We start from the raw sequence: 23,662 nt of genomic DNA, 5'->3' as shown, positions 1-23,662 counted from the left end.
AGGGTTGGGGGCAGGAATGGGTTTTGGAGGTGGTCACCATCCAAATGGCCCCATGGGATTTTTGGGGTGTTCTCCTGCTGTTTGGAAAAAATGAGGATCCCCTACCTGGCTGTGTTTAAGGCACGTTTAGTTCTTGGGGGCATCCTTTGCATCCTACTGTGGCAGGGGAAACTGAGGCACAAAACCTCTCACCCCCTCCCCAAACTCAATAAAAAGACCCCAAGGCTTTTGGGGGGCATAAAATCTCAGTTTGAGGTGTTGTGGAGGAACAGCGATTTATTTAAAATGGGATTTTTGGGGTGTTCTCCCACTGTTTGGAGGAAATGGGGATACCCCCTACCTGGATGTGTTTAAGGCAGGTTTGAGGTTTGGTTCTTGGGAGCATCCTCTGGATCCCACTCTGGTTGGGGAAACTGAGGCACACAACCTCTCACTCCCTCCCCAAACCCAATAAAAAGACCCCAAGGCTTTTTGGGGGTATAAAACCTCGATTTGGGTTGTGGAGGAATAGGTTGGTGTATTTAAAAATGGGATTTTGGGATGTTCTCCTGCTGTTTGGAGGAAATGGGGATCCTCCACAGGGAGAGTGTTTAAGGCACCTTTGGTTCTTGGGAGCACCCTCTGGATCCTGCTGTGGAGGGGGAAACTGAGGCACACAACCCCTCACCATCACCACCAAAGGAGCTCCTCCTGGGGCTTTTCCTGTCGAGGGGCAGAGCCTGTCCTGGTGCTGGAGGCGTGGCAGCACCATGGGATTCTGCAGGGGGCCACCACAAACACCCTGGAGCTGCTCCAGCTTCGCCCCCTCAGTGCCCAGAGTGAGGGTTTCGGGGTACCCAGCTCCCGGCTGAGGCTGGGGGTGTTGGGAGGATAGAGTGCACCCCTGGCTCAGCACCGGGGGGAGCCAAGCGGGGCTGGGGGGGGAAATAATGGAGCTTTGCTTTGGAGGGTGTTGGGGGGGATCCCACAGGTCCTGTCCCAGGCCCTGAGGAGGTTTGGGGGATCCCTCTGCCGAAAGGAAATGTTCCCTAAACACCATCCCAGAGGGGGATCCCCATTTCCTCTGAACAGCGGGAGAACCAAAAATCCCCTTTTGTAATAATTCATGTTGCCTCATAATTCCTCAAATTGGGGTTTTAAGCCCCAAAAAACGCTGAGGCCCTGTTGCTGGGGTTTGGGAGGGGGGAGAGGTTGTGTGCCTCAGTTTCCCCCTCCACAGCAGGATCCAGAGGGTGCTCCCAAGAACCAAACGTGCCTTAAACACCCTCCCAGTGGAGGATCCTCATTTCCTCCAAACAGCAGGAGAACATCCCAAAATCCCACTTTTAAATACACCAGCCTATTCCTCTATAACACCCAAATCGAGGTTTTATGCCCCAAAAAGCCTTGGGGTCTTTCTGTTGGGTTTAGGGAGGGGGTAAGAGGTTTTGTGCCTCAGTTTCCCCAACCATGGCATGATCCAGAGGATGCTCCCAAGAACCAAACCTGCCTTAAACACATCCAGGTAGGGGGTATCCCCATTTCCTCCAAACAGTGGGAGAACACCCCAAAAATCCCATTTTAAATAAATCGCTGTTACTCCACAATACCTCAAACTGAGATTTTATGCCCCTCAAAAGCCTTGGGGTCTTTTTATTGAGTTTGGGGAGGGGGGCGAGGGGGTTGTTGTGCCTCAGTTTCCCCAACCGTAGCGGCATGCAGAGGATGCTCCCGAGAACCAAACGTGCCTTAAACACATCCAGGTGGGGGATGCCCATTTCCTCCAAACAGCAGGAAAACACTCCAAAAATCCCATTTTAATCTAATGGACGTTACTCCACGACACCCCAAATCGAGGTTTTATGTCCCCAAAAAAACTTGGTGTCTTTTTATTGGGTTTGGGGAGGGGGTGAGAGGTTGTGTGCCTCAGTTTCCCCAACCATAGCGGGATGCAGAGGATGCTCCGGGGGGGATGCTGCGCTGCAGAGGCGGCTGCGGCGGAGGGGTTGGGGTGCGGGGACAAGGGACAGGGGGGATGTCCCCGCGGGGGTGGCGGTGGCTGCTGTCGCTTTAAAGGGGCAGCCGCGGCCCCAGCTGATGCGGCGGCTCCAATCAGCGGCCCCGGGGCTCTTGGCAGCCGGAGCCGCCGCCGCTCCGCATTCCTCCGGCTTCCCAAAAGGGGCGAACATGGCGATGGGCAGGATGAGGTGAAGAGGAGGAGGAGGAGGAAAACATAAAAAAAAAATTTAAAAAATTAAAAGAAAGGAAAAGAGGAAAAAAAAAAGAGATAAAACAAGGAGAGAGGAAAATTATGCAAAGGGAAATACAGGGGGAAAAAAGGAAAAGAGGGACGGGGATGCAAGCGGCGCTGGCGCGGTGATTTCCTCCCCCCCCTCCTCCTCCAAAAGGAGAAAAAAAAGGGAAAAAAAGCAGGAATAAGGCAGCCAAAAGAAAAAAAAAAGGAAAAAAAAAGCCACCAAACCAGCAACCCACCCAACCCACCAATTCCTTGTTTTTTTCATGGAGAGCACAAACCCCAGGCCAGCGGAGGAGGACCGGGACTCCTCAGCGCGGAGACCTTTGCATCAAAATGGTAGAGCCTGAACCCCCCCCCCTCCATCCGCCCCCCTTTCTCCCTTTTCTCCTCGCTTTTAATTCCCCCCTCTCCCTTCCCCTTCCTTCCTCCGTCGCTTCCTCGCTCTCCCGGGGCTTTGCCGACTTCCCAAAGGCCTCGAAACTTGCCCAAATCCCGGCCAGGGCGGCGGAGGTGGATGCGGAGGGGGGGAGGCTGCATGGGCGATGCTGCATCCGCGCCTGGGGGGAGAGGGGAGCGGGCCGGGGATTATTATTTTTGGGGAGAGGGGGGTTGGGGGGGGGTACAAAAAGCTCAGCCCGGCCGGGTTTGGGGCCGGTGCTGCTCTGCTGGGGGGGGCTGCATGGGGGTCCCCCCTCCTGCGAGGCGAGAACGGGCTGTGTTTGGTGAGAACGGCATTAAAAACGCGCCCCCCGCCACCAACACCCCCTTGGGGCGCTTTGGAGGGGGATGGGGGTGCGGAAGGGCCGCGAGGAGGGGTCTGAGCCTTCCCTCGGGAGGAGCCCAGCCCGGCTCGGGGGTCCCTGGCAGGGTTTGGGGGGACGCACACACTTTTGGAGACCCCCCCCCCAGGCCAGAGGATTCGCTGGGAGGGAGGGAGGGGGGGGCGCACGAGCTGCCGCTTCCTCGGCCATTCCCATTCCCCGGATGACTCCATCCTTTTGCCAATTCCTGCCCGCCTTCCTCCCCCCTCTCCGTGGCTGGTTCCCGGCGGGGGCCCCCTTTTCCCGGCGGCTCTGGGGGGGTCTTGGGCGCTCCCCAACATCCCGGAGGAGAAAGCTGCAGGGAGGGCGCAGCATCCCCCCCACCTCTGAAAAGGGATTTTCCAGTGCTGCTCTTAAAAATAATGATAATAATAATAATAATAATAATAACACCGGAGCTGGGGCTCTCGCCTGCAGCAGTGACCTATTTTATCGGCCGGTGGAGTTTTTGTTTTTTTTTTGGGGGGGGGGGGGGGGGTTAGTTGGAGTTGCGGAGGGCAGGCCTGAGCTGGGAAGATGCACGGGAAAATCCCCCTGGGATGTGCTGCGATATCGCAGCTCCCGGTGCCTCGGAGCCTCCCCCATCCCAAAAAAAGTGCCGGCTTGTGGTTGCCCCAGCGCTGGCTCCGTGCCCGTCCTAACGCCCCGAGTGGAATTTTGGAAAGGGGAAGAAAGTGCAAGCTTGGAAAAATCAGGATGTGGTGATGGTGGGATGGGGCTCGGCACCCCCACCTCGACCGCGATCCTGAGGTTAAAGGGGTCGGGATCGGGTTTGGGGTCACGCTGGGCAGTCACCCTCGGCCTGTGAAATCCCTGCTGAAACCAGGATGCGCCTGCATCCCTTGCCAGAGGAGATGCTGAGGGACCGGGGTGTTTTGGGGAGCCTTTCGTGCCCTCAGGTGCAGATGGAGACACCCCGAGCCCACCCCAGCGAGGAAGACGGGGAAAAGTTGGGAATTCAACCTTCCTTCCACACCCTGCAAGAACCAGAGGAAGATTTGCTTTACAAAGCAAAATTCCTCCTTGGAAAGACACGAAGGGATTTATTATTTTTAAATTTTTTTTTAAATTTTTTTTTTTTCCCCGGATCTGTGGTGAAATCTCGCTGGGTGCGAACGTTCTGCCTCCAAGTGCAGAGTTTCCCTGAGGATGCTCAGCACCGCTCCGGGGGCTTTTCCCGGGGTGGCCGGAGGGTCCCCTTTGCCACCTGGGCTTGGAATGACGGCGGAGCTTTGTTCTCCCCGGGAGGAATTAACGGAGCGTTCGCTTATCAGCAGGCGAGATAAACGGCCCCGTGTTCGTCTGGAGCAGAGGCACTGCCACCCCCTCCACAAAAATAACCTTTGGAGATGGATCCTTTGGAAAAGACAGGGAGAAACGGGAGGTCGCTTGCCCCAGAGTTGAAATATTGGTTCTTTTTTAGGATGCAGATTTTTCTGCTCGTGAAAAAATAAGGGAAAAAAAAAAAAAAAACAAAAAAAACCAACCCAAACCTTTTGCAGATGAACTGAATGTGTCAGAAACATCAGAGGGTCTTTGAAGGTTTTGGGGGAATTGCTGATTTTTCTGTTCTCCCTCCTGGAGGAGAAAACTGAGGGCTCTGCCACGCTGCTGCGTTTAAGCCTTTGTAGAGGGGACCTGGTGATGGCCGTGACAAAGTGACTCTCCAGGAAGAGCAAGGGGTGAAGTTTGTCATTTGCTGCCTCGTTTGCCTGGCCCCAAAAATGTGGATATGTAGATCCTCCATGTGGTTTGCATCCTAGCTGTCCCCTGACATTCCATGGGTCCCTGTAGAAGTGGAGGGGTGGATGTTGGTGGGCAGGATGAGCTCTTGCCTCCTGCCCCTAATTTTCCCTTATTTCTGAGGGAAATGGGTTGTGTTGTTGCAGTGGTTTGTGCAGGGGTGGCCCCATTGGGTTTCCTGCATGGGGACACACCTGAGGACTTGTCCCCGTGTCCTCTGGGGCTGCTGTCCCCTCTGCAGCCAACTCAGTGTTCATCCCCCTCTCCTGATGGTGAAAACTGGGATGCCTTTGGATATGGGGAAAGACTGGCCACGGTGGCACAGATGTGACGGGTGGAAGACTTAATTACAACAAACTGTCTTTTTTTATTATTGTTTTTATGATTGCATCTTTTGCCTGGAGCCAGGGCTGCTGACACCCTGTCTGAGTTAAAGCCCTGCTCCCCAAGCTACAGGAAAAAATGGTGATAAAAATAAGGATGAAAACAATACATGTTCATAGAAATGTTAAAAGTGTTGGGCAGGAAGGATCTGGCGCATCCAGGTCCTTGATCTGGGCAACTGGATCTAAAGCAAGATGGCCCATGGCAGGGAAGTTGGAACAAGATAATCTTTGGGGTCCCGTCCAGCCCAAACCATTCCGTGGCTGGATTAGAGGAGCATGGCTGGTGCTTCCCAAAGAGCCCTGGTCAAGGTGGGGTTGGGATGGATCTGGAGATGGGGACCATCCCTGGAGTCAGAGCCAGGGTTTGGAGAAATGCTCTGGGATGGGAAGTCCTGCCCAGCATGTTGGGACAGGTTGAATCCTGGACCTCTCTGGCAAGTTTGTGGCTGGGTTAGGAAATGCTGTGGTTGTAGGCTTTACTGAGGGCTGAGTGTGGGACAAACCCTGCAGGGGTCACATCCCACCACGCTGCTGATCCACCTGGAAGGTCGTGCTGGCTGCCCCAGGGACGGGCACTGTGCTGCCAGGCAGGGGAGGCTGCCCTTTGATGGGAACCTCATTCAGCAGCACGTGGGAGGAGACTCCATCCATCCATCCATCCATCCATCACCCATTTATCCATCCATCCATCCATCCATCCACCCATCCATCACCCATTTATCCATCCATCCATCCTGCTGGGGATCCCAGCCCCTTCCTGCATCCCTGGCTGCACATGGCAGTGGGGTGCCTTGGGGTTACGATGCCTTTGGGCTCTGCACAAGTGACGTGGTGGCTGCCCTGCTGCGCCCATCCCTGCTCCTGCACCCATCCCTGCTCCCAGCACTGAATTTGGGGTTCCTGTGAGTTATGGGGGCTCTGAGCACCGCCTGTCCTGTTGCGTCCACGCCCTCCCTCAGTGGCAGTGGCAGTGGGGACACCCCTGGGCTGTCTGGGGGTGATGTCCCCCCTCAGGCTGGGCAGTGGTCCGGAGCTGGCCCCTGGTGCAGCCGCTTGGCCGCCAGCCCGGCTGGGGAGGTCAGCCTTGGGTTTTGTCCTCGTTTCCTCCCTCAACCTTCCCTCTGCTTGTTTTTCTCGGGCAGGAGAGGGAGGGGGACAGTGGCTTTGTGTGTGTGTGTGTGTGTGCGTGTCCCAGGCTCTTCCACCCCGGCAGTGACTCTGTGGGTGCTCCTGCATCCCACAGATGGAGGGCAGCATCCCATCCCATCCCATCCCATCCCATCCCATCCCGCTGCCTGCTCCTGTGCCAGCGCAGTGGCTCGGGGACATCTCCATCAGCCAGGTGTCACTGCCTGTGCCAGGTGCTGGTGGCACCCCATGGCCTGGCTGTCCTGCCTGCCCTCAGAGTTTGCCAGGGCCGTGCCAGCTCTGCTGGAATCCACCAGCGTCCCTTTGGGATTTAACCCCAGGCCTGGCTTTGCCCGGCTCTGGAATCACCTGCAGAGCTTTTGCACCACGTGCTGGGTCTGGCTGAGGCACGCCTCTTTCAGCCCTGACCGAGGGGACAGGGACACTCAGAAGGGTGCTTCCATCTGGGTTTTGGTGCCTCTGCTCTCCTGGAGGGATTGGGATTTGTCCTGGGATGAAAATAACGTGGTGTTGCTGAAGCCTCTGTATTTTTGCAGCAGAGGCTGTGCCTGAGCAGGGGACAGTGCTGGAGTTCCCACGTGTTGAGATGGGCTCCCAGGGCTTGGCACTGCCCTCACTGTCACCCTGGTGGAACAGAGGGACAGTGTCCTCAATGCCATCACAGTGGTGGCATCCCCCAGGAGCAGCATCACCTCGCTGGGACGATTTGGGAATGGGGGTGTGACAGTGGGGTTCATCCATCCATCCTTGGAAATGTCACAGTGGCTTTGCAGCTCTGTGTGCAGAAGGAAAGGTGAAAAGCATCCAGAGCAGCTGATAGGGTTTAAAAATTTTTAATAATATGAGTTAAAAAAAAAAAAACCAGCCATTAACCCTCCATGGGCTGTGCTGTTGGGAGGGCAGTGCCTGCTCCCAGTGGATGAAGCTTTGTGTTGCTCATCCCAGCTCATCCTGCTCCTCTCCCCATGCTGCTGGTGGCCATGGCGCTTCCAAAAAAAACCCCAAATGAACCTTTTCCCTTTTGCAAAGGTGTCCTGTTGCTTGCAGGGAGACAGGGATGGGGGAAGGAGCTGTCCCTGTTCCGTTGCACTGATGGGCCTGGTGCTGCTACCAACTCCCTGGGAAAAGCATCCTTGAGCCAAAGCCTGTAAATGCTGGATATCATTAATAAGAAATTAGGAACAACCAAAAAAGGAGGAGGGGAAAAAAAAAGCCTGTGAAGCATCTGAGTGTCCCACAGCCGGATTGATGCTTTTCTTCACCCAGCAGAGGCTGGGAGATGTTTTTTGGGGTGCCCAACACCCCGGGATGAGCCAGGTTCAGGGAGCATCGCTGCACCCTTTCCCCTTGTCTACTCTGTGGCTGCACTTGGCTCTGCTTTGGGCACCCTTAAGCCTTTTAGGCACCACAGAAATAAAAACCCCCATTTGGGATGGTGTCAGCAGCATCCCTCCGGCCTCCGGAGCGGGACGGGCACATCCCGGCGGGCAGGATGCCGGCGGTGGGCGCTCGGGGCCGTGCCGGCCGGCGCCTCGCCAGGCGGGGCTGTGGCCGGGCTATTGTTTTCCCTTCCTGCTTGTTTTTCCGGACAACCCTCTCGTAATTAAATAAAATAAAAACACCCGTCGGAGAAGCGAGCGGACCCCACCCCCAGCGCGGTCCCGTGCCGAGAGCACCCGCGGAGAGCTCCCCGGGGAGGGAGGGGACAGCAGAGCGGTGAAGGTAGGCGACAGGAGAGGGGACAGGCGATTTGGGATGGGGTTTATTCCTCTGCCAGGTTCCCAGGCACGGCCGTGCCCCAGGAATGGGTGGTTGGGCGATGGGATGTGCGCGGTGCGGGCAGCGCCGCTCCTTCTGGGCTGGTGTATCCTGGTTTGGGGAGCTGTGGGAAAACACATCATTTTGAGAAAAAAATCTCCTGGTGACCTCAAAACTAGGGAGGGAAGTAGGGAGGAAAGGCTGAAGGTTTCATGCAAGGGTCTGGGAAGCAGAGGGCAAGTTGTAGGAGGCTGAGGATTAAAACCGAAAGCGCGAGCGTTCGGGGTTTGTAGCGATGCCCCTTTGTGTAGTCTGAAATTTTTACAGATTTGTAATCTATAAAAATGGGGGTTTAATGTTCTTTCTTTCTTCAGCAAAAGTCAAGTTTTGACATTAAATAGTTCCAGCCCAGCTCTTTTGTCCTGAAGTGCAGCAATGTCCAAATTGAGAAGAGGGCATGGGGGACTTCTTTTTTTTTTTTTTTTTTTTTGAGGAGCAAGTGCTGACATTGTATTTAGCTCCTTATTAAAGCACTTCTCTTTAATGCAATTTAATACTGAAGGTCAGCTATGAATGCTTTGGTGGTTGGAAATGATACAGAAAAGCAGATTGCTTTTTTTTTTCCCTTTTTTTTCTTTTTTTTACATCTTGAGGGTGAAAAATTTAAAGAAATCCCCAAATTTTCTGCTGAATGGAAAGTGGTTCACAGGCAGCTGGTCTTGTCACCACTTAAATGTGAATTTTATGCCCTAAGACCCCTTGTCTTTGTGCTTATGTGGGAAAGAATTAGTCATGGTCCTTGATGCTGTGGTGATGAGGGCGCTAGAAATGAACAAATAATTAATTAAATAAAGAAGAAGCTGGTGAAGGTCAGAGATGATCTTCTGGGGGACTGAGGATTTGAGTATTTAAATATATCCAGAGTGGCCCAACCTTCTGGTCCTTTGGGGAGGTTTAGAGCTGCAGGAACGTTTAGGGATCTTGTTCTCAATAGCTGCTAAGAGAAAGCGCTTTTTGTCATAGAACGATTCAAATCCAGCAGCAAACACCTTTCAGGGCAGGTGTTGGTGGGGCTGTTCAGGGAAACTGAGGCACATGGCGGGGTGCAGGTGGCAATGGAGCTTGGGCTCCACCTCCTGTGGTGGGATTTTTGCCTGGAGAGAGGCTGCCCTGCCCCGGTGACCATCAGCATCTCCTTCCACCACCATTCCTTACTCATCCTTTCCTTCCATCCCCTGCCTTCGGGGCTCCTCCAACCCTCATCCCTCACCCCCAGCATCCTCCCCATCCTCTGGCCGTCCTCTTGCCCCAGCAGCTGCTTTGGGATGGGACTTTGGCAGCACCACGTGAAAACTCTCTCAAAATAGAGCTGGAGGGCAGTGTCAGGGCGGGGAGGGCTGGCTGGAGGCGCCGCCGGCCCCTCGGGGTGCACAGCTCACGGCCACGCTGCTTTCTAATAATTTTCAGAGGTGTTTTTCTGCACTGGTGATGCCAGAAACCTTGCTTTGAGCTTGGCAGTGTGTGGTGGGGCCCCGCAGTTGGAGAGTTCACGCTGGTTCGGTGCATCCAGGGAGCTGCCCAGGTGTGCAGCAGGGGATGGAGATGGGATGGGTGACCTGCTCTGGCTCTGAACAGAACCAGAGGGGCAGGGTGGTGATGGTGGAAAAGAGCAAAACCCGTGATTCTTTTTCTTTTTTTTTTTTTTTAATATGTATTTTTAATATCAGAAATATTAAAAAGGATCTATATTTCAAATATTTGCATTTTCCCAGAGGAAGAACCCTGGATTTAACCCTGCCATTAATCCCCATTAGTCAGGCTGCTCCGCTCCGCCGGAGCTGCAGGGACGGCAGCTGCCGGAGGGGCATTTTGGGGCAAGTTGGGGTCTTTTTGGGGATCTCACCCCGGCAGGCGCCTCTCGTCTCGGCCGGGGCTCTGGCTCCGGGCAAGCTCACGAAAAGCATCTGAGAGCAATAAAGAGCAAAAGGCTCCCGCTGACAAGCCCGGGCTGAAGTCACCGGCGGGACGCGGCCAAGACACGCATTGTCCTCGCCGCTGCTGGGACTGATTAGAGCCGCCTGGCAAGGAGCGCCGCTGGGTGAGGGAGCAGCCCCCTTTGCCAAAAATCCTCGATCCGGAGGGCAAAAAAAAGAGCCTGCTTTTGTTTTCCAGGCTGGCCCCACAGACCCGTTTTCCCCTATTTTGCACCCATTCCTTCGTGGCTGTGCCTATGCCAAGCTTGGGGTATCCTGAATGAGATGGATCCCCCGGAGGAAAAAACTGAATTTAGGGTTGGTTTTGGTTTTTTTTTTCTTTTTCAAGAGAGAACCTGGCAAACAGCAAACTGCTCTGCTGAATTCCTGCTGTCTCTTCAGGTTTTGATATTTATTATATCCTTAATTATTTTCTGCGTGTCTTGAGGGGGGGGCTGAACCATCCAGGATCTCGTCAAAATGTTCTTGGCAGTCGCGAGAGGCTCGGGAAAGGGTGAGGTGGATGGATGTTCCAGCTGGGATGCAGCATTTTGTAACAAGTACATACCTAAAGAATGTTCATGTGTTTATTTTACTATATATAAGCATGAATGTATAAAATATTGAAAATATTAAATATATGTAAGTTATAAAAAGTATGTAAAAATATGTAATCACCCAACCCTTTTCATACCTCTTTGCCCTGCTCCAGGCTGCAGAGCCAAGAATTTGGAGCAGAACTGGTTTTTCCATGTTTTCCCTGGGTGCCAGCACTTGCTGGGGTTCTCCAGGGCTATCAGGACCAAAAACTGAGATCCCTATTGGTTGGACGGGTTGGTTGTAGAGAAGAAATCCAATGAAAATGAAAAAATTTGGCAAGGAGGGGGAAGAGATTTTTTGCTTGTTGGGAAAACAGAGAAGAAAACACTCTTTTTTTATTATTTAAACATTTTTGTCTGTGTGTCTTTTGCCTTTGGCTCACCAGAAAAAAAAAAAAAAAAAAGACAAACAGAACAAGTCTTGCTGGAATTTGTGTGTTGATCAAGAGCTGCCATTTGTTCCAGAAAAAATGGAAGTTGAAAACCTCTTTTTGGAGCAGGAGGTGCAGGATAAACCTGGCAGGTTGAACCCTCCCTCTCTGCCACTGTTCTGCACCCTGTCCTTGGTCACATCCTACAGAGGTCAGGACAAAGGGTGTTATGGGGTCTGGGTGTGTCCCACCTTCTTTTAATGCAGGGCACAGGATTTAGGGTGTGGGATATCCCTTGGATTTGGGATGGAGCAGGCAGACTCATCCTGGGGCTCAGGTATGACCAGGAGAGGGGATGAACACCAGGGATGGTCTGGGCCATGTGAAATATGTGGGAGTTGGATTAAATACCCAGAAAACTCAGCCTGGGGAGGGTTGGCAGCGCAGCATTTCCCAGCCTGGGAGTGCTGCTCCCTGATTTGAATTTTTCCAGGTAGTGCCTTTCCCCAGGCAATGGAAAATGAGCATTAAAAAGTGCATAAATCATGCCAATGAATCCAGCTGTGAGTGAGCTGCTGTCGTGAGCGAGAGCACGCGGCATAATTCAGAAATATCAGAGGATATTTGGCTTTGTGTTATTGTCTGCAGAAGCAGGGAGCTATAAATTCCCAATTTCCTTTTATTTAGGGGGTTACATCTCACCAGGTGCCTAAAATTGGCTTCCTGCTTGGGGCAAATATCCACCTGGATCTCCATCTGGTTCAAGAGTGGTCAAGGCATCCCCTCTCCTGTGTGACATCTCTGAGTGAGTGTGGACACCTGAGCCTGCCTTTGGACCTCGTTGGTGGCTGTGGTGCCTCCTACCCACCTTGAAGGGATATCAGTGGGTGCTGGTGTGGCCCTGACCTGCCCTTTCACTGGGGCTTCTCCTCCTTGGTTGAGTCTCCTGGACTCAAGCAGGTCATGGACCTCTTGGTTGGTGTCTTCAAGCTGGGCCTGGTGTTGCAGCTTCTTGGTGTTGCAAAGCTGGGGCTGGTAGTGGAGCGTTTTGGTTGACATGTCCAAACTGGGGCTGGTAGTGGAGTGTTTTGGTTGGTATCCCCAAACTGGAGTTGGTAATGGAGTGTTTTGGTTGGTATGTCCAAACTGGAGTTGGTGATGGAGTTTCTTGCCTGGTATCTCCAAACTGGGGTTGGTGATGGAGCGTTTTGGTTGGTTTCTCCAAACTGGGGCTGGTGATGGAGTGTTTTGGTTGGTTTCTCCAAACTGAGGTTGGTGATGGAGTGTTTTGGTTGGTTTCTCCAAACTGAGGTTGGTGATGGAGTGTTTTGGTTGGAACCTCCAAGCTGGGGTTGGTGATGGAGTATTTTGGCTGGTACCTGCAAACTGGGGTTGGTGATGGAATATTTTGGCTGGTACCTGCAAACTGAGGTTGGTGATGGAGTGTTTGGTTGGTTTCTCCATACTGAGGTTGGTGATGGAGTGTTTTGGTTGGTATCTCTTATCTGAGGTTGATGATGGAGTGTTTTGGTTGGTATCTCTTATCTGAGGTTGATGATGGAGTGTTTTGGTTGGTATCTCTTATCTGGGGTTGATGATGGAGTGTTTTGGTTGGTACCTGCAAGCTGGGGCTGCTGGTAGGACTTCATGGTTAGTCTCTCCAAGCTGGAGTAGGTGATGGAATGTTTTGGTTGGCACCTCCAAGCTGGGCCTGGCAGCAGAACTTCTCAGGTGACATCACTGACTTGTGGGCGCATGGACAGGGATGGATGGCATGGCCAGAAGGGTGTTTTGGGAGGGAAAAGAGCCCTGACTGATTTTATTTCTCTCCTCCCCACAGCTGATAGTCGAAAAAACGACTGACTACCCTTCGGCTGAGTACTCCCTGGTGGAGGATGTAGCCCTCCACTTCACGTGTTTGATGGACAGACTGAACGAGCAGCGCCTCTTTCAGCCGGACCTGTGCGACGTGGACATCGTGCTGGTGCAGCACAAGAGCATCTTCCCGGCGCACAAGGGGGTCCTGGCAGCCTACAGCCAGTTCTTCCACTCCCTCTTCACCCAGAACAAGCAGCTGCAGCGCGTGGAGCTCTCTCTGGAGGCCCTCACCTCGCAGGGCCTCCAGCAGATCCTCAACTTCATCTACACCTCCAAGCTGCTCGTCAACTCCTGCAATGTGCAGGACGTGCTGAACGCGGCCGCCGTGCTGCAGATGAACAACATCGCGTCCTCCTGCCAGGACCTGCTGGACACCCGCTCGCTCAGCCTGGCCACCGACATGGCCCTGCCCGCCGAGGGCTGCGCCGGACCCCCGCCCTACTACTGCGAGATCAAGCAGGAGGTGGACGCCCCCCACCCCAAAATCTACGCCCGGGAGGGCAACGACCCCTTCTCGGTGCGGGTGGAGGACGGGACGGGCAGTGGGACGCTCCCCCCCGGCCCGGCCAAGCAGTACTACAAGGAGGAGAAGGATGGAGGTCCCGCTGTCTGTAAGATGGAGGGTGAGGAGTCCGAGGAGGACCTGGACAGCCAGGGCTCCTACAACCGGGAGCAGATCATCGTGGAGGTGAACCTCAACAACCAGACCCTCAACGTCTCCAAGGGCACGGAGGGGAAGGCGGCCGCCAGCGAGGCGGCTGTGATGGGGCGGCCGGACGGGGATGGGCGCGACACGGAGGAGGACGGGGAGGAGGAGAATGAGGAAGGGGAGGAGGAGGAGGAAGAGGAGGAGGATGCGGAGGTGGGGGAGGAGGAGGAGGAGGAGCGCAGCGAGGAGGAAGATCTGGAGGAGACGACGGAAGAAGAGGATGATGATGATGAAGATGCATCAGAGATGAAAAGGGAAAAGAGCGGGCAGCCCCGCAGGGGCAGCCGGGCATCCAAAGCCACTAAACCTGCCATGGCAACCAGGTCCCAGGAGATGGCCAAGGTGGAAGAGGAGGAGGAGGAGGAAGAAGAAGGCCAGAGGGGAAGGAAGAGAAAGAAAGAACAAGATGGCTTGGGCCAGAAGGTGAAGCTGGAGGAGAAGCAGCATTATCCGTGCAAGAAGTGTCCCCGGATCTTCAACAACCGCTGGTACCTGGAGAAGCACATGAACGTCACGCACAGCCGGATGCAGATCTGTGACAAGTGCGGGAAGCGCTTCCTGCTGGAGAGCGAGCTCCTGCTGCACCACCAGACCGACTGTGAGAAGAACATCCAGGTGAGCATGGATCCATCCAGGGCATGGATCCCACTGGGGTGAACATCCCACCAAGGGGAAATGCCTTTCCCCAAGGTGGAGCATCCCACTAGGGATGGATGTCCCACCAAAGTGGATGGATGTGTCATCAAGGTGGGGACATCCCACCAAAGGAGGAGCATTATTGTATTTGCAGAGATCCCCGTGGCAGGGAGGAATGAAGAATCTGACTCCATGTTCTCAGAAGGCTAATTTACTATTTTATGATACTATATTATATTAAAGAACACTATATTAAACTAAAGAATACATAAAGGATACTTACTCAATGCTAAAAAGATAATAATGAAAACTTGTGACTCTTTCCAGAGTCCTGACACAGCTTGGCCCTGATTGGCCAAAGAGTGAAAACAACTCACACCAGAATCCAACGAAACAATCTCCAAACACATTCCACATGAGCACAACACAGGAGAAGCAAATGAGATAAGAATTGTTTTCCTTTTTCCCTGAGGCTTCTCAGCTTCCCAGGAGAAAAATCCTGGGCAAAGGGATTTTTTCAGAGAATGTGAATGGCACAGAGCATCCCACCACTGTGGGACATCCCAGTGAGGGAAGGGCATCCCAAACACCATGGAGGTCATCTCATCCAGTTACACCGTGGGATGGGCTCGTGCTCAGATAATATTGATGTTGCAGTTGGCATGTGTGTAGTGGTTTTGGTTGTTAATTTGAGATTTTTCTTCTATATACAAAACCATCACAATATGGCAGTTAGGAGGGAAGCTTTCTTCACCCATGACTTGTATTCAGATCAGGAGGGTCCCACAGTGGCCTGGAATCAGAGGATTTGTGCCACAGGGCTGTGGCTTCCCCTTGACTGCCTGGGTGGAAACACAGAGTTAATTTTTGAGGAGTAATTTTTCTTTTGAGTTTATTCAGTTAATCTGGATAAAACACTGCGAGCCCTCAATGGAGACACACTCCAGCATTCCCACCCAGGCTGAACCCATTTTAGCTTAATTTGAAGATTTGCTGACAGGAGTTAAAATGGTTTTAATCTGCCTTTTGTGCTTTTTTTCTGTGCATTAGCAAATTTCTGAGTGCGTTTGACATCCACACATGGCTCGGGCTTGGTGTGGCCTTCCCCTGTGCCAATGAGATCCTGTGCTGGCAAATTGACTTTGTGAAATGAGTGCAGTTTTGGGGGGATAGGGAGGCACCAAGCAGCAAACACATTCCTGAAGATCCCTCCAAATTCCCGTCTCCTAATTCCTGATGAGCTGTTTTACAGGATGCTGCTGCTAATAATTACAAATATACCAATTTATGGAGAGCTTCTCCCATCACCCTTCCCACCAGCGACCAGATTTTGAATGAGCTCACAGCTCTCCTTGATGAAGGTGACACAACCCAAGTGCTACTGGAGCCCTTCACTGATGGCACCCTGAATAAAACAGGGAATGAGGCAGATCTTGGCAAGCAGGGAACACGGAAGCAGGAACCGTCTTGGCTCATAGGTGAAGCAGTCACTGGTGCATCTTCCTGACAAATTCACAGCGCTGAAGTTGGTTTTTTTTGGATGCTTTTTCCCAGAATGTGTGAGTGTAGCTCCAATACCTGCGTGGTGGTGGCTATTTCAGGGCCTAACATAAAACCTGGGCAGTTAAAAAAAGGGATTTTACCAGAATGTTTATTCAGCTTCATCTGCTTCCCAGGTGGCTAACATGAGGCTGTCACCCCATTGCTTTTTTTTTTGTTTTGTCCCCTCCTTTTTATCCCTTTTCCAAAACATTTTGGAATAGGATGAACCAGAGCTGCCTGTGTAGTGACCTCCTTCTGCAGAAAAAGGGATCATTGTCTCCCACTTAATTGAGCATTTTTAATTTTACAAATAGCCAAATCCACTCCATTTGCTCTGATAATATTTAATAACTTTATCAACGTCTCATGGAATTATGTCTGGATGGAAAAGGATTTTTTTTGGCACTCTACCTATAAGAGTTTTTATTTCTTGTGTTTTCATCAGATCTGGGGAGGGACTATCCACTTTTTTCCAGTTTGGTCTGCTGCTTTCTGTCCCCGTTTTGTTCCCAAATTTCATCCATAAAGCTTTAGGATTTAAGAACCATCCTGCTCCCTGTGTTCATTCCCCATCTCCATAATGTGCATCCTACCTCTACCACCTGAAAAGTGATTCATCCTTTGCTTTATTGAGTTGTCCCTCATACTCTTTTTATTGCCAGCTTCAGTGTGGTTTTTCTTTTAACCTGCAAGAATTTATATCCTCGTTTTTTCCCCTCATTTGGACATTACTTCCACATTTTTTGAGTGATGATTTTCAGCAGTAAGTGAGGACACAGAGCTCAGTCCTCCAGGGTGTTTGGGCCCAGCCCTGGGGTTTTTTTTTTACCTCTGCTGCTTTCCCTCTACCTTTCATTTTGAAATTCCCCTGCCTCTTTCATTTTAAGTGGAGAAAATGGATATTGATGTGTCTTTGATATCAGGCTCTAGTCCTGAATTTGCCCTGAAATGTCCCTTAAGACAGAGATAAAGCTGTTCTGATCCATGGAAATACATACTTGGGAACAGCAGGACTTGAAGGACTGCTCGTGTTGACATTTCAGCATGGCAAGATGAAGATGAGGAGGCTTGGGAATGGCTCTGCGACACTAATTTTCCCTCTGGGGCACCTAAATATAAATAAATACGGAAAAATACAGTGACTTCACAGCATAATGATGTGTTTTCCATGGTATCACAGCAAAATTTGGTTGAAGCCCATCAAGGAGCATCTGTTCCTCTGGGAAGGAGGAGAAGTGGAGGAATCCCTCCCCAGGTTCACTGGTACAATTCAGCCACGTTGTTGCAAGATGCCTTCAAGGTGTGAATAATTTTCTCAACAAATCTGCAAGGAGAGAAGGGATGGTTTTATCCCTGCTGACCGAGAGGAGCGTGAGCCATGGAAAGGTGAAGGGGAAGGAGTTGACCCTTGGCTCCTGGCATGGTTTCCTTGGTGGATATCTCTCTCCTGTGTTTCCCTGAGCACTGAAGTGGTCTCACATGCCTCCAAGAGGTCTCACCCAGAAGCTGGAGCTTTTCCTGGCAACTTCCAGAGGAACATTGAACTTGTTGGAGCTGAAGTGATTCTCTACCTTAACTTTTTTGGGGAAGACTTTGCATGTCACATTGTTCTCCTTGTGCTGAGGGACTGGTGGTTTGGGTCCAGTTTGGTCCTTTTGGATATCATGGAATCACAGATTTGTTTGGAAAACTAATTTAGTGATAGTGATCCATTAGATCTGCTGAAGACTGAAGTTGTACTGCCCTGGATAGGGATTCTCCTTCTTTTAATATTTTTTGCAAATTTCCAATGCACAGAGGGTCGGGATTATTTTATGTAAGATCCTTAATTTAGGAATGAAATTCCCAGCTGGGAATAGGGCATGAGCTGTTGCTTATCCAAATCCTGATACAGCCATTGATGAAGATTCCACATCCTTCTCTGGAAGGTCATTGCCCCTTGCTCATCCCATGGATAGAAATGCAAAGTTTGGAGGTTTCGAAGTGACGAGGTCTATATCAGACTTGCTGGTAGTTATGATTTTTGATATCAGCTGTAGCTTTCACCATGATGTTCCCTTTCCATGGATGAAGCTGCTTCCCCTGCTTCCCTGACCACCTCCTGTGTCCTTGCAGTGTGTGACGTGCGGGAAGGGGTTCAAGAAGCTCTGGTCTCTCCACGAGCACAACAAGATTGTCCATGGCTATGCAGAGAAGAAGTTCTCCTGCGAGATCTGCGAGAAGAAGTTCTACACCATGGCCCACGTGCGCAAACACATGGTTGGTGAGTGTGGGAGGCACCATGGGGAGATCTTGTTGGGGGTTTTGGTCCATCAGTTTGGCAATGAAAGGTGTTTTCTGTTGCTGTCATGTTGGCTTACTCTTGGGTTAGCTTTCTCACATCCCCGTCTTGAAATTTGGCCTGATGTTCAATGCTGAACCAATGTCTGCTCAGTGCTGGGTTTGGATGTGGTGCTGAGGAATCCCATTTATTTTACTGGTCAGAAGTGACCAGAGGAAGGTTTGAAGTGTAACCAGTGTAAAAGGACAAGACCACACCAGTGCTGTGCTTTGAAAAGCAAACTGCATGTGACAACAGTGGTTGGGTCCCTGGGCCTTGGAGCCACCAAAGAAATCCAAAAGAATGGGGGTTTGGAAGGGAAATGCTTGAAACGTCACTGCGATTCATCTTCCAGAGATGCTTTGGGTTTGCTGGGGTTGGGCCCTGGGAGCAGGAGCTGGGGTGTGGGGAGATGGATGGTGGAGGTGAGTGGAGGCTGCTGACCTGCCCCTGTCCCCACCAGCACACACCAAGGACATGCCCTTCACCTGCGAGACCTGCGGGAAGTCCTTCAAGCGCAGCATGTCCCTCAAGGTCCACTCGCTCCAGCACTCCGGGGAAAAGCCTTTCAAATGTGAGGTAAGGCAAAAACACTGCTCTGGGGAGAGATCTTCCACTCCTTAGGGCTTCCACTGTGCTGCATGCCAGTGCAGCTGTAGGGATGATCCCACGCTTTTCCAAACTTTGCGTCACCTCCTGGTTTGAGAGTCCCACCAACTTTATGACGAAACTTGTTCTATGCCAGGATCTGTCCCCAACAGATTGCCTGGACTTTGCACCCACCCAGCCTGCAAACCTGGCTGGGTATGTCCCAAAAAGCCTGTTTTGGGGGGTTTCTTGGGGGGAAAAAACAGGATTTCTGTCACCGACATATTTTAGGAAAATCCTTTTGCCAAGGGTTTTGCCAATCCTTTTGCCTTTCTTCTCCTAAAAAGCTAAAAAGCCTCAAAACCAAAATATAAACAATAGCTATCTACTACTATAAAATACAACAAATAAATCTGTGATTGGTCTCATATAGTTATTTCTAATTAATAGCCAATCACAGTCCAACTATCCAAACTGTCTCAATCAATCACAAAACTTTATTATTCATTCCATTCTATTCTTATCAAACCTTCTAATAATTCCTTTCTCTCTATTCTTTTAATATAATTTTAATTTAACATTCTTAATATAATATATATAATAATACAATAAATCAACCTTCAAAAACATAAAACCAAAATTCTCGTCTCTTCCCTCATCCTAACTACCCTACAAAACCACAGATATCCTTGCTGCTGGTGATTTGAGGGGAATGTGGGGATATTTTGGGTGCTCATCAGCAACTCCTCGCCCCTGCAGAACTGCAACGAGCGCTTCCAGTACAAGTACCAGCTGCGCTCCCACATGAGCATCCACATCGGCCACAAGCAGTTCATGTGCCAGTGGTGTGGCAAGGACTTCAACATGAAGCAGTACTTTGACGAGCACATGAAGACGCACACGGGTGAGACCCGCCCCTTGCCTGGCCCCAGATCCCTGCAGTCAGGCTCTCCCTGGAAGGAGTGATGGGATGGGGGTTAACATCTTTGGGTGGGTGGCAGGATGGGGTTTTGGGAAGCACTGATAAGGTCCCAGTCAGCTCGTTCAATGACTTTTGGAAGGGCTTACAATGGTTCATGGTCTCTGAGCTGGACAGACAGGAGAAACACCAACAAGATCTTCTCAAGAGGTCAAAACAACACAAAGATTTGCTGGCAAACTTGAGCAAAATCAGTGAACTTTGGCAAAAGCTTTAGTACAGCATTGAACCAACATAAACCTCTCACAGCACTAAACTTGGCCCGCTCAACTTGGCAAACTTTAAACACATGCGATGTTGAGGTACTCAAAATATTCCAAGGAGAGGAAATTAGAAGAAAGAGAGAAAGACAGAAAAGATACAGAAAAGCACATAGAGGTAGTTGGTAGCACAGGCTACCAACTCCTGGGTTCAGACAGAATTTTGAAGACAAAGGTGGGGTCTAGATGAATGTGATGGCATGGTGTTTAGCTTTAAATACCCCTTGGTCTTCAAAGGCCTTCTTCCCACATGGGACTTAGGGTCATTTGGCCCTCAGGAGGTGGATTAAGGGAGAGTGGAGCATTTCCTCCTCGTGTGCCATGACTGACAGACACTGCCAGGCTGGGATACAGGCTCTAGGGCTGGGAAATGGGCCGTTCGCTGCCTCACGAGGGCAAGGCACATGCACGCACCCCAAAATATCTCAAGAAATCAAATCTCTCCCGTCTCTGACACCCAAACTAACCGGCAGCTTCTCGCCCTCTTCTCCCACCCTCAGGGGAGAAGCCCTACATCTGTGAGATCTGCGGGAAGAGCTTCACCAGCCGCCCCAACATGAAGCGGCACCGCCGGACCCACACTGGGGAGAAGCCGTACCCCTGCGACGTCTGCGGCCAGCGCTTCCGCTTCTCCAACATGCTCAAGGCCCACAAGGAGAAATGTTTCCGCGTCAGCAACCCCTTGGCTTCGGACACGGCCGTCCCCCAACCCGCCACCAGCCCGGCTCCGCTGCCCCCCGGCCCCGGCGTCTCCCCCCTGCCCCTGCCGCTGCTCCATCCTCTTCCACAGACCCTCCCTCCTCCTCCTCACCTACCACCACCCCCTCCCCTGTTTCCCGCGGGGAGGATAAATTCAAACAACAATTAGGTGCCCTCCCCCTGACCCCGGCCATGCGCCTGCACGGACTGCACTGCCCTTCGGGAACGCCTTTCCCCCAGGGAGCTAAGGCTTTGCTTGCTCTCTACCCCCCCCTTCCTCCTCATTTTGGGGTTGTTTTGGGTTTTTATTCCTTTTTCTCACCCGTCATTCTCCGCAGAGAGGGGGAGCAGGAGGAAGCCCCTCCCCACCCTGAGGAACGTGGGTGTTGGGGGGGAAACCGCCGTCCGTCCATAAGGGTGTAGGTAAAAGGTGTCACTCTCAGTTTCATCTTCCCACGCGCTGGCATCACCTTCCTGCTGGGATGCTGGTGAGGCTGGGAGGAGCAGGATATCCGGGCTTGAGCTTGCTGGCCGGTGCATCAATATTTCGAAGCCGAATTTCTAGTTAGTGGTGCTTGAATCCCTGTACTGTAAAGCTGGTCTTTCAAGTCAGGCTCTTCACCCACGGGGTTGAAAGGTGGGCACCCCACTGCCTGCCCCAGTGGCCCGTGGCGAGCGAGCAGGTGTCCCCATTGGAAAGCCATGAGCACGCTCTCGTTAGCAGCCCTCGACACGTCTTCCTTCCCTACAAACAGGTTTTCCTCCTCCGCAGGCAAAAGCACAAACACCCACCTTGCATCTCGGGGCATCTGCAACTCGCTGTCGGTTCAGTTCTGGGGTGCCCTAAGGGAGCTGGGTTCTGGTGTGCCCTTTCTGCTAATCCCAGCAGGAGCTGGGCTCCTGGGGATGCTCTGGAGTCGGGGAGCTGTTCCTGGGAGAGCTCAGGTACCTTTGGGACCCGCAGGAGGGTAGCCTGGGACAGAGGAGCAGGACACTTCTGTTTCTCGGCAGAATCGGCCCAGAATAGTGCCTTAACAATCTGAACAAACCCCTGAGGGATGGGTGAGCTCCAGGTCAGTCCCACTGCAAGGTTCAGAGCTAAAGCAGGACCATGTTCAGCCTGGGGGTCATGATGTCCCAATCTCCAGTTTGTTGCCTGCTTTTTTCTCCCAAGCTTCACTTCTCCTTGTGGTGCTGGCATCCATTGCCCTGTCCTGGTTTGGGGGGACCAGAGGGGACCAGTGAGGGTTGTGGTTGTTTTGGTGATGCTCTGTGGTGTTGCTTAGTGCTTGTTGAAGATGTCGAAGTTGAGCTGGTCTTTGGTTTCACTTAAAAATAATATGGCTGGCTTCATGCTGAGGAGGAGGAGAAGAGGAAGGCTTTGCTGTCACCTTTCCGTTGGGCACTGAGGTCCCAGCAGGGTCTCTCACTGCTGTGCTCTGCCCCAGGGTGCCATGCATTGTCCTGACCATGGCTGTGTGGTCCCTGCCGGGGGAAGTGTCCCCTGTGGAGTCAGAGAGCACCCAGCACGGGCAGAGCAGGGCTGGCAAGAGGTGGGGGCGTTCCAGCTGATCCTATGCTTCTAAAGCCAGTGTGGGTCAGGTCATGGGGGAGGTGGCAGAAGCACTGTTGGTAGGTGAGAAGGAAAGAGGTCACTGAGTGGGCTGCAGGAGCCTTTTGTCACATGCAGCTTGTGCTGGAGGACAGCAAAGTGCTGGGAACAGGGAGCCACATCTGGCTCTGTGAAAAGCCTTGGTGCTTCGTCTCCTGGACCAAATCAGCAAAGCTCAGGGGCTTTGCTGACTGGGGACGGGCAGGAGCCTGATGGGGACAGGACTGGGGAGCATCTGCAGTTCTCCTGAGTGCTCTTTGAGGTGTCTGGTGTCACCTCTGCTGAGTGGTGCCCCACTGGTGCCCGGCATCTTGGGAGAGCTGACTGATGTTAGCATTTTGAAGCCACAAAGTCCTTTTCATCTTCGTGTTGGCTGGGATCCTGTGGCTCCCAGCGTGGCTCTCAATACCAGTGAGCTCACCCCCATCTCCATTTGCTCTGAGCACGCGGAGATTGCTATGGCAGAGGTGCCTCACCTCATTGGCCTTCTCAGGTGGGTTCCAAAGGCTTCTCTGCTGCCCCCCTCCATGACCCTGGGGCTCGTTGGGATGGTGCAAAGCCTCAAACACACCTGTGTGGGATGAGGGCTCTTGGGGCCATTGGCTGTCGGAAGGGACCATGACCCATACTGGAAGATGTTTGCTTTGGAGAAGCATTCAGTGAAACCCGTGGAGGTGCTGGAGTGGTCCATGCTGTCTCCTCTGCTGCCTCCCAGATCCCATCCCCTTGGGCTTCCTTGTGCTTCTTTCCCCTCATGTTCAGCCTTGAGACAGGATGGGAGCGCTGTGCCCTGAGGAGGGCTCACCTTATTTTATGGTCGTCTGTGATGGAGCCCATCAACTGACAGACTTCCCCCCATGTAAACATCCATGCCAACATTGTGCTCCCTTATTCCACTCTCCTGGAGGTGGCTTTCCCTGTTCCTGTCCCAGTTCATCCTCTCCCAATGAGGACCTGCCCCGCTTGGACATCTCTGTGAGATGAGAGCACTTCCTTGAGGCTGGAAGCCCAGAGGAAAGCCCAGTGACTGATCCCAGCCACGTCCGATCCCCTTCGAGAGCCTGCTCCTAGAGCCACTTGGAGACGTCGAGATGTGACCATGCACACAGCACTTTGGAGAACCAGATCCCTGCTGCTCCCTCCCCTCTCCAAGGCCTGGATAGTTCCCAGGAGTCCTACAAGGCCTCCAAGCCCTTTTGTCTACACCCTGACTCAGCCCCAGTGTGTGTCCATGTCTGGTTTTCATTTGTGTATTAAGAGCTCAGACGAGTCGCTCCCGCAGTGCCTCGTCCATCCCGGACCCGTCCTGGCCGGCTCTGTTGCACCCCTTGGGGTTAGACAGGGCAGCAGGCAGCAGAGTTGGGTCCGTTGTTTTCAAGCTTTTTATGTTTTACTTTAATTTT

At 52.3% G+C, this 23,662-nt stretch overlaps 1 protein-coding gene across 2 annotated transcripts; it reads left to right on the top strand.

Moving 5' to 3' along the window:
- The first annotated feature begins 2,050 nt into the window (after positions 1 to 2,050).
- On the top strand, positions 2,051 to 22,436 carry ZBTB47 (zinc finger and BTB domain containing 47). 2 transcript variants are annotated; one of them, XM_038128305.1, is made up of 6 exons: positions 2,051 to 2,572; positions 12,877 to 14,238; positions 17,917 to 18,064; positions 18,585 to 18,700; positions 19,469 to 19,613; positions 20,449 to 22,436. In XM_038128305.1, the coding sequence occupies exons 1-6, from the start codon at positions 2,570 to 2,572 to the stop codon at positions 20,814 to 20,816; spliced, it is 2,142 nt and encodes a 713-aa protein (XP_037984233.1). In that variant the 5' UTR covers positions 2,051 to 2,569; the 3' UTR covers positions 20,817 to 22,436. The 2 variants fall into 2 exon arrangements, with proteins under 2 accessions (XP_037984233.1, XP_037984235.1); XM_038128307.1 differs by lacking the exon at positions 2,051 to 2,572 and adding an exon at positions 6,531 to 8,057.
- Positions 22,437 to 23,662: the final 1,226 nt, after the last annotated feature.

The sequence above is a fragment of the Motacilla alba genome, chromosome 2 (genome assembly GCF_015832195.1).
Source record: "Motacilla alba alba isolate MOTALB_02 chromosome 2, Motacilla_alba_V1.0_pri, whole genome shotgun sequence".
Classification (NCBI taxonomy): domain Eukaryota; kingdom Metazoa; phylum Chordata; class Aves; order Passeriformes; family Motacillidae; genus Motacilla; species Motacilla alba.
This window is presented reverse-complemented; position numbering and strand designations above follow the sequence as displayed.

Excerpts from the sequence above, each read along its gene's own strand:
- ZBTB47 (XM_038128305.1), top strand. Across the intron at positions 14,239-17,916 it reads ACTGTGAGAAGAACATCCAG|TGTGTGACGTGCGGGAAGGG; the intron begins GTGAGCATGGAT and ends GTGTCCTTGCAG. Across the intron at positions 18,701-19,468 it reads AAAAGCCTTTCAAATGTGAG|AACTGCAACGAGCGCTTCCA; the intron begins GTAAGGCAAAAA and ends TCGCCCCTGCAG.